The 10,441-nt window shown below is 36.4% G+C and overlaps 2 protein-coding genes across 3 annotated transcripts in view; both read left to right on the top strand.

The window, feature by feature from the left end:
• LOC131426439 (uncharacterized) overlaps positions 1–820 on the top strand; it is a 118,935-nt gene extending 118,115 nt beyond the window's left edge. For both annotated transcript variants that reach the window (XM_058589172.1, XM_058589173.1), the window contains one exon: positions 26–820. The gene's annotated coding sequence lies outside the window, so the exon portion shown is untranslated. The remainder of the gene's footprint in view (positions 1–25) is intronic.
• A 4,027-nt stretch (positions 821–4,847) lies between these two features.
• LOC131425552 (uncharacterized) lies at positions 4,848–6,585 on the top strand. The gene is made up of 4 exons (XM_058587520.1): positions 4,848–5,466; positions 5,530–6,072; positions 6,131–6,327; positions 6,389–6,585. Exons 1-4 carry the CDS (start codon positions 5,037–5,039, stop codon positions 6,566–6,568), a joined length of 1,350 nt encoding a protein of 449 aa, XP_058443503.1. The 5' UTR covers positions 4,848–5,036; the 3' UTR covers positions 6,569–6,585.
• The last annotated feature ends 3,856 nt before the right edge of the window (positions 6,586–10,441 follow it).

Genomic DNA, 10,441 nt, shown 5'->3' with positions numbered 1-10,441 from the left:
CCGTCTGTTTGTTCTTCCTCCACAGAAAATTCGACTGATCGTCAGAATCGAGGACAGCGTCAGTCAGCTCCGAGAGAGAATGCAAGCCGACCAAGACAAAGCCATGGAGCTGTAAGTTCTACACCCGGAAATAGCAGTGCCTAGAAGGGAAAACGCAATTCCTAAACAAGCTTAAAACTGAACCAAGGTTAACACATCTACGATTACTTCCGGTTATTACCAGGACCTGGTAGTCCTTTCGCACCAGTTTATTTGCTTTTCTTTGTCGTGAAATATCTCATTCAGTTACGGTCCATAGCGTAATGGGAGGATTATTGATTGCACTAACTTTATGATGTATTACTGAGTTCTAATTTATTTAGTAAATATTTTACTAACAGATAGAGACACTCTTGTCCGACATTTCGAACGCGCGCGCACACACGCACCTACATAAATACACACAAACACACATACATACACACTCATAAATTGTACACGCTTCCACTGTTAGTTATATATTCGAGTTTTGATTACGTAAGTTCAAAAAGACGCGAGGGGTTCAACAGTTCCGGTTCTGATTATCTAGGCGTAGGATTAGCTTGTCTAAATGTTAAGTAAATAATTTTACCACCACACACCCACACACACAGTAGTTTTTTGACGTTCCGATACAACCAATAGTGTATAATTAGATCTATTTATAGTACCCAAACATTTTGGTTTTCATGCTGATGACGAAAGATGTCGCGCTAGTGAATGTTAACGTAAAAAATAAAAAGACTATGAAATGCGAAAGCCACCATCAGTACGGAATAAAAAGTGATTTGTAAAAAAACAAGCTGGAAGTTTAGTGATCCGAAATATATAAAACGTAATTCTTGAAATTTCGACGTACAGAAACTTATGAAATAATATGTAATGTGAATCAAGTCTGACCGAATGACATTCGATCGAGCATTCTTATTCGTTACTAAAGTCACCAAATACCGGATGTCGTCGCACAAATTTCTTCAAATGAAATTTGAATTGTTGAAAACCCGGCTATGTCGAATCATTACATAAACAACTGGATGGAAACAACCGAAAATTTCAAATTTCAGAATATTTCTCTACGGTGGCATTGAAACCTACAAAGTCACTGTTTTAGCTGTCTTCCTTAGAAGAGTCACCACCAATTATAGTAATTTAATTGCATCAAGAGCTGACATGATATCACAAACTTAACTAAATCGAACGATTAAAAGTTTCACAAGAATAGAAAATCAAACTTAAAATTCTGACACGTGCGAAAAAACATAGCATACTAAGATGGGAAAGCTATGCGAGTACTCGCATACCCGCATACGCATGGCTGCCAGATGGCTGACTAACGCTGCCAGCTGGAAAAAATATGGCTGGCAGACATTCTGGTGACCGATTACCTACATCTTCGTCGGTTTTAGGAAAGAAATTACCGAAACTATCGGTGATCATGCATGTGAGTCTTTGCTGAGGTTCAAATCAATTATTGACAAAGAAATTTTTAATATGAAATAAACATTTCTGAGCAAATTCGTGTTCATAGATTTATTGATTTCGAAATTATCTTGGCAGTTGAACTTAAAGGCTCGAAAAAAAAACAACACAGTGAAAAGTTAAGTAAAAAATCATGTCATTTCCAGTAGAAAAAAGGAGCACAATTCGATTCCGAAAGTAATGGCACAATAAAACATTGAAAATTTAAGAAAATATATCACAGACTAACAGACATGACAGTATGAGTAAAATAAATTTTCGTGATGCACTAGTTCCACCTATATTGTACTGCGCAAACTATTTACTATCGGTACACCCCTTGTGTTATGTAAAAGTTTTTTTACTAGTTGGTTTCCCCTCGTTTATCAGCTGCTTGCAGGGATGCCTGATGTCATTATAATATTTGAAAATGAAACGTCACAATAAATTATTGGATTACGTTGATAATATATTTAACTTTTGTAGCGATATTGGAAGGTAACCATTTATTTTTCTTAACGTTGTTCATCTAGACTATTTTTGATTGTGTTGGTAATTTTCACCCCAATTTAAGTGGCGGCAGACCAGAAGCAAGTAAATATTGTAACAAAACGGGCTTGATTTTGTATTCCGTTGGAGGATGAGAAATAGGTACAATTCTGTATTTAGTTTTGGCAATATGTATTAAATCTATATACTGCATTTAATTCGCATGGACGTATACAAATCAAAACATTACAGGAAATTCTGTTTGAATGGCAACTCTGTTGGTAAATTAAAAAATAAACACAGTCTAGATGACACACAGGATGTTTTTGATAGGGTAACTAAAGGAGGACTATAATTATTTTTATATTAAATGTAACGGAGTTTTAACACTTAATTTTTTTCGCTGAATCTTGGCAAAATAATTGCCGAGATTTGCACAGCCATACTCAGTAATCATCTCTGACAAAAGTTAAAGCTTGCTTGCTCGAAATTTCAGCAAACGTAATTGCTGATTCGTAAAGATGCACTTTGCCAAAAAAATCAGTAAATATTTTAAACGAATCTCGGAAAACAATATTGATTACTGAACAATCAGCAAAGTTGTATGTTTAATTTACCGAGCTCAAGAATTGGATCTAAATGTGTGGATTGTATTTACATTACAAAATAATATGAAAATTCTTTGGCATTTAAATCCTCTGTGTCGGAATGGAAAAATTTATGATTTCCAGCATCAGACGAAAATTCATTTTCACAGTCATATACTGTGCGCATCAAAATAATATGCACGTAGCTTAACAACAACGTTATCACTACAAAAAACGACGGCTTCAGAAACCGCCATTCATACCCACATTATCGAAATGAAGGAATGCGCAATGAGTTCTTACTCGATGGCATGATTTTGCAGTGCTCGATCGGTTCAGTGCTAGAATTTTCACCTGAATTGGCTGCTCGATCAACCCGATTGACATTGACATTATAAATGTCATTGAATATTCGTGTAAAATTTATGTGTTTGTTTGAATGTGTTAGTGTAAAATTTAGGCGACTTAAGCCATTTCACTACACTCCAGCTAGAGGAATGGATGATGCTGACTAAGGTAGGTCGTTTTGTTAATTTCCAGCGAATTTCAACAGTTTATGTTGCAATTCTAAGGCTGTGAACCATTTCGAGGTTAATTTTAACTTTTGGTTAAAATCTGACACTCGAGTGGTTAATTTGATGCTGTCAAAAATAACCCAGCTCGAGAACATAGTTATTTTTGACAGATCGATAGTTATTTTCCAACACTGAAAAAAATCTCGCAATGAAAATTCTAATATTAATTCTTTAGTTGAAATTACTTCCAGTGGAAAATAAACCCAAATAACTTTCCGTCCGTCAAATTTTGAAATGGGCCACAGTTTTAGACAAATTTAACTACTCGACACCAAATAACCACTCAAGTGTCAGATTTTACCCAAAAGTTAAAATTAACCGTGAAATGGTTCACAGCCTAAGAAGAACTGGTTATTTACTAGTTTTGTATATCCGAAAAACATGAAGATTTTAATTTGTATATTTGTTTTCGTTTATAAATAAACTGGAAATCAGCACGAAAACGTGCAAAATCGGGAAAGAAGAAGAAGAAGAACGTTTTGCGAACTGAATTGTCGATTCGTTTTCATCTTATTCTTTCCCGATTTTGCACGTTTTGCATGTTATTAGAATTGCTGGAAAAACCGACTTTCGAACGGAGCCTCGGAGACCCATAGTGTTATATACCATTTGACTCAGTTCGACGAGATCGGAAAATGTGTGTGTGTATGTATGTGCACTTTTCGAAGTTATTTTTACCGCTCAATTTTCTCAGAGATGGCTGAACCGATTTTAACAAACCTATGCTCGTTTGAAATGTACTGTCGGGCTATTGGATTTTTTAACGTGACGTCACAAATGAACAAGAATTCATCCTTGACAGTTCAGCGGTACTGTTTACAAACAAGCTTGAACAAAAATCGAAGAACACATCTCAAACAATCATTTTTACACTTTGCAACTAGTGACTTTTATTTAATAAATCTCAAAAACAAACCGTATCCAATCGTGAACTCTATTTAGGCGAAATGGATCGTAAATGGTCTCATTCAATTTGTCAACAGACAAACAAAAACAACTATGTTTACAAACAATACTGCTGAACTGTCAAAATTTGAACAAATTTCACAAACAACGGCAAAGAACATACTAAACATTTTCGTATTCATTTTTGGCAACGGTGACGAGATACATATTTCGTAATCGATGGACAAGTCACTATTTGATCTGAAAATATTTTCAAAATTGTCTAGGTGTTTGATGATCCGCTTTGAGTTATATTGATTGATTATTTTCTGAAATTTAGATAAATTTAAACAGATATTCTCGAAATTCATCGCATTCTGAAAATTTGTCAAACTGATGACAGAATGACCTGATTAAACATTTCGAAATCAACATGAAATTCCCAAAATCGAAAATTGTCCAAATGTCTTAAAATTGCATGAAACGTGGAGATCTAGTGTCATCTCGAAACAATTTTTTTTTAAATCGACTCTGGATGAGCTGTATTAGAGATGACCCCAGAATATTGCCACTCTAATGCTTACTTTGCAATGGATGACTAGCATCAACGTAGATAGATTTTTTCCTTTCGGTGGATTTTTTTTATTCCATTCTGACACCGTTTGACCCAGTTCGCCCTGCTGTAAGTAAAAGCTCGCTGTATGTCGCTGTCATGTCATGTGAGTGCATCTTTTTTCCGGACTGCGCACATTCAAATTGCGCCTGGTAATAGAAATTTGCCCTCCACATGTTCTGCAATTTTGTGGGGGGAGAATCGCACCTGACCGTGAAATATAAGCCATATTAGCGTGCTCTGCTATTGTCAAGGCAAAATCAACAACCAGCAACCGAAAAGTTGCGACAATCAACAGCGCAATTACCGACGTCTGTTGCGCCTCGTTACCCGTCGAAAACTGCATCTCTTTCCCTTTTACTGTCATGCTAGGAAACTGCATCAGTCGCATCTCAACCGTGCCGGGGCGAAATGCAACCACAGTCGGGAGGAACAAAGATCTTGCTTTCGATAGTGCTGATGGTGTCCGAGTTCGTCGTAACTGAATGGGTGGAGATACCCTTTCTGCAACCATCGACGACCACTCCGAAAACAACGGCGGTCATTCGAAAGAACATCAACCAACCGTCATATATCGCCGGTTCCGGTCTCATCAATCACATTGCCGAAACGGAAGACGCAAAGACTTTCAACACATCCGGGAAAATTAGTGATCTGATAGATTATGAGCAGTTTGTACGACGGACTACGACAACCGAACGGCCAATCGTTGGTTTGTTAGCAACACAACCGAACCGATACGCAAACTTCCAGAAGAGACTATTTGCACATCCACGTGGTAATTTGACCAGCAGTCAGGAGTTGTGGTTCCGGCCGTCACAAGGACATAACTTTATAACAGGTAAGTCCGCAGTAACAAATTATTAGCTCCGAGATAGTAAATTGTCCCTTTCATTCATTCAAGCTAATCGTGCTATAATCTCACACCGAAACGAAGATCATGAACCACCAAGCAACAAGTACGAGGAAGAATCCATTGAGTATTTGAATACGGACTTTTCTACGCCCCGACCAGAGTCACTGGGAACTTCTTCGTATGGGCATTTTGGAAACCACAGAATCGATCATCCAACGGATGCTTCGAGCGTGAGCTCAGATGAACAGATTTCTAACGAGTCCACATACTCGATCGAATCGCCTGAAAGCACAGAACAATTTCTTGACTTTGATGACTACGATGCATTACAGAATAGGTTTCGCAATGTTAGTAGCATTATCAAACGAAAACGTCGACCGCAAGAACCGGAACAAGTTACGATCGTTCGGGTAATTCCGTCAAGACGTCGACTACGACCTGGACCTGACGTTAAAGGAGAAGGCAGTTTCTTGAGTTTCCTGAAATTTCTCAAAAAGATGCAGGATGGTTTTCTACTGAAAGCAACTAAAAATATAGGAGATAAGATCCGACTGTTGAGGCATCTTCGGGATCAGTTGCTTTTGAGCATAGGTAAAGGGCTGCTTCAGAAAAACGTGGAGATGAATTTGAATGCAGATTTTTTTTCTAGAAAACCGAATCACTGCTCTTTGGGGGAAGCCTTCTGAATCTGATGAATCCAACGGGCAACGTCGGGTGAAGAGAGGAGGCTGGATGGATGAGTACTACACAAGCGGACACGGAGGAATGGATTTCCCTTCGGCAGAAGCTGCTCTTCTAACCATCTCCTTCCTAACATTTGCCGTGTTTCTTATAAAATTGGTTCTGGTAAGTACTTCTGGTCGGACATCAGTCGGCGAAGGTCAAAATAAATTACGATATTCCACAGCAAGTGATCAGCACGATCAAAGCAAAGCACTACACCTACAACACGCTGGCCGGAGTGAACGGAGTTAGTGCATCTACACTCAAGCTGTTGAAACGAGGAAAACGAGATTCACTTTTGGAAAATCCTTCAGCTCATGATTTGAACATTTTCAGTGCTATTAACAATTATAAACTGACGTAAGTAGCTTGAAAAAATGATCGACGAAAAATAATATCTAGAAGTTTAATTCCTGATGACATCACCTGAATAGAAGTTTGAAAATCGAAAGGTCGTTTAGGCTTTTTGTGCGCTCTTTTCGTTGCGTTTAGTGTGACTGGAAACGTCATTACTGTGGTTACCCAAATATTTGAAAATCATAGTAACCCGATTCTCTGTGATGGTGAAAAGTCATGAAAAAGGCCTTATTTAGCTTACACACTTCGAAATTTTTGCAGAATTTTGTATTTTTTATCGAATGTTTAACAGCTGAACCGACGATATGATTTGCCACTCGTCTATAAAAACTGTATCGTAAATTTAAGTACCCTCAGTAACTCGTAATGTCGAAACGTGTTCCTCTTGATTTTTTTTCTGAAACCGGCAACTTGGACCAATAAACTGTCATTTTTCAATTAAAATTTGCAGTAGGTAATGTTAGAGACATAACCGCGATATTGACGCAGGACTGCTGTCGACAAGGGACAGATCACATTAAGAATGCACATTCATTTTGGTACATTGTTCTACTAATAAATTATCCATTTCAAGTAAAATCTATTAGCGACGAATATTTATGTTCAGCTGCTCCTACTGATTCTTTTCAGGTTTGTTATATTAATAAATTCAATTTTATAATAATGGATTTGCCCATAGATAAGCAGATGAAATTGATGAATGATTTTGAATGTGAGATCTTTTAAACGAAACAAAAGGAAAATTATAATATAAATGCAATATTGAATCTAAATGCAGATATGTAAAGCTAGCCAAAACTTCGTCGTTAATCTTTACCAGAAACTTTCAAGAAGACTTATAATGCCGGGCAGTTTAAAGAGAATGAAAATTTTTCTAACTTCATCCGTGCGGAAGATAAACATGCTTTCTTGGTAAATGATCACACATTTTGCAATAGTTCGACAGAATGTATAATTTTTAACTTATCTATTGATTCCAAATTTTCAATAAAAATACATCGCTCTAAAACATTCACACCACATCAACTACATTAGTTTGGTGTACAGTTGCATGCACAATTATCAATATTTGGTTTTGGTTCCCATAACCCATTTAGTTTCCATTTATTCATAAGTATCTAAAGTCTCTTATGCTGGTACATGCAGTTTTTTTTTTCAATCTGAGTCGAAACAGAGTTAAGGTCGTCGTAAAATTTGATACGAAATTCATAACGATTCATAAATAGATTCCGGTTCAAGCGCTACAATCGCTTGGGATGTTTGTTGCATTTTAATCCGAATCCAGTTAGGAATCCTAATGAATTTCATTGGAAATTTCTACACAGATTGACGAAAAACTTTCCGTGAAGCCGGATGTGTATTAGGACCTTAACTTTTTTATCTGTTTCACTAAGAATGATCAGAAGTATTCCAACAAAATAAAACGATTCAGTCAGTTAAAATAATGCTGTAAACGAACGAAAATAACAAATTTAAATATAACCATAGCAACTTTAAGTAATGTTGCCAGTTGCTAATATTTTCGTTTATTTTCCCTTTACAAAACCGAATAGAAGAATGGGCTAGGCCAACTTGATATGTATGTGCTTACAAGTATTTTTAAAAAATCTGGTTCGTTGACCGCACTCACCGCTTGGTGGAGCGCGAGATAAATTGCATTGTTATCATTTCAACCAAAGTGTGCCATAAAATCTCAAAATATACAAATGAGCTAACGAATCGAAAAGGTTCTCACGGTTTGACATTTGCATTATGAATGTGAGGGCATATTCAGGAGTGTTTTAGTTCTAGATGCATAATTTATGTCAGTTACAAAATTTAAATCTGGATTTTATAACAAGAAAAACTGGCAGCCCCAGCAGTGTTTTACTCGTGTTTCAAATATACAAAAAAAGAACGGCATCGTAGACCAGTTTTAAATTTGACAGAAGAACTGGTCGAATAAATAAAACTAGAACGGCTTGCTGGGGATACGTTTGTTTCGGTTTCATTTACATTATAAACCACCCATATGAATCTTGCAGCTGCTGAATTTGCTCTGATGATGGGAACTCAGCAGTGCAACTAATTTATCACCATTGGTGCCAGTTTCACGGAGGACCGTAGATGTGCGCCAAAAAAAGATCGTGACTGCCATGTCTGGAAATTCGTTTGTGGTCCTACGTCAATAGTTACCATCATCTTGGTTACTTGTTACAATTGAAAAATGTAAACAAAACAAATTGAGGGGGAATGTAAGATACACAGATGAATCACTTCCATCCTAAATGTTCTAAATCATGAAACTCGTATAATTCGATCCCAATGTCTGAGATATCAAACCCCGGTTGACAGATTGATTGTTGGAATGCTAGTGCAAAAACTAAGTATATACGATATAAATAAAACGAAAAACTGAGCTTAAACAATGATATTATCTGCAAATCTATTTCAATTTTATTATTATTAGTGTCTTTTATGTTTTGTTTTGTTTTTAGCTTGTGTACGAAAACTATAGATCAAATAAAGTCGCCGAGTACGGTAAAAATCATGCCTTAGGTATTGTAAAATTATCTTCCAATAACCGAACTTCTGTAACTACTAGTTGTCATAAATACTAACTGTCAAACAGAAATTAAAATTTTCAGTAAGTGTATTTTCATTAATCAAACGAAAAAATTTTTGAATGGTTTGTCGAATGGATTGAAGTACAGGTGCACAAGCTTTCAAAACATTAGAACTACTCAAAACTTTTTGTTACATTTAGGAAGAAACTATTTTCATATCACTATGTCCATTTGCTGCCAACACATATCGAGCAAGGAAAATTTCTGCTGAACTCGACAGATTTTACAGTGTTCTGGAAGGCGCTCATAATTCCGAAGTCGCATTTTTCTATTATTTTTTGGTGGATGTATAGGGCAATAAAACCGTAGCCACAACTGGTTCGAATTTTCTTTACTCGTTTCTGTGAAAAATATAAAAATCCGAAAAACCTAATCGTAAAATTATCGAACCATTTGATTTACAGTTTACGGTAGTTGTTTGACCACTCAGAAAAATTTGAAAAAAACGAACTGTTGAAAATTCGATAAATAATTACCAAATTCTAAGAAATTTTCTAAGTGCATACTTTCGAAAAATCAAGCTAGTTTGACTGCACAAACGTTTTCTCTAAGTAAGTCTCGGTATGATTTTTAACTATGTGTTATCTAAGTACATCGAAACCGCTATCCGAGTGCGAGGAAGACAAACGAGGATGATGACTTTTGCTCCATAATTTAAAATATTCAAAATCGGTTCAGTTTAAATCCACTTTTCGAATATCAATTATTTTAGGAGGAAGGCTGCATCTTCCTAGCTACCAATGTTAAATCTTGACATCACCAGAAAAAGTTTACGTCATTGAGTTTCAGTAAAAATATTAACGACTCGAGGTGGCTACCCTGTGGAATTCCGGAAGATGAGAGGAACTCTTCGGAAACATGATCGCCGATTTCTGAAGTATGATTGTAGCTAACGAAGGAAATTCGGGCCGATACCAAGTCTGTCATATTTAACACTCGTTATATCGTGGTTGGTAATATCAAAGACGGAGGAATATTTAGGTACCGTTCGGCTTAGAATCATTCACATAGGACAGAAACGATGTTAGTTTGGTGGATGTAGAGCGCTTAGGCATGAAATCGTTAGGTGTATCAACAAAACATTGCTTGTGTCTGTATAACTTTTTCAAAAAATTTAGGAATAGCATTAAGAGATGTAGTACCGCGGTAATTGTTTACATCTATTTTATAGACATGTAGCAATCAGCTAAGATTTGAATACTTCGAGCCACTCAATATGTTGAAGAAATACTCTTTTTGGCTTTCTCAAGTAGACACAAGTTCGACAGCGAACA

This window comes from Malaya genurostris, chromosome 1 (assembly GCF_030247185.1).
Source record: "Malaya genurostris strain Urasoe2022 chromosome 1, Malgen_1.1, whole genome shotgun sequence".
Taxonomy (NCBI): Eukaryota; Metazoa; Arthropoda; class Insecta; order Diptera; family Culicidae; genus Malaya; species Malaya genurostris.
The sequence above is the reverse complement of the archived record's forward strand: the minus strand, read 5'-3'. Positions and strand labels throughout refer to the sequence as shown.

Bases quoted from the DNA above. Each gene is read 5' to 3' on its own strand.
- LOC131425552 (XM_058587520.1), top strand. From the start codon at position 5,037: ATGCAACCACAGTCGGGAGGAACAAAGATCTTGCTTTCGATAGTGCTG. The intron at 5,467-5,529 runs GTAAGTCCGCAG...CATTCATTCAAG, and splicing joins AGGACATAACTTTATAACAG to CTAATCGTGCTATAATCTCA. The intron at 6,328-6,388 runs GTAAGTACTTCT...GATATTCCACAG, and splicing joins TTCTTATAAAATTGGTTCTG to CAAGTGATCAGCACGATCAA.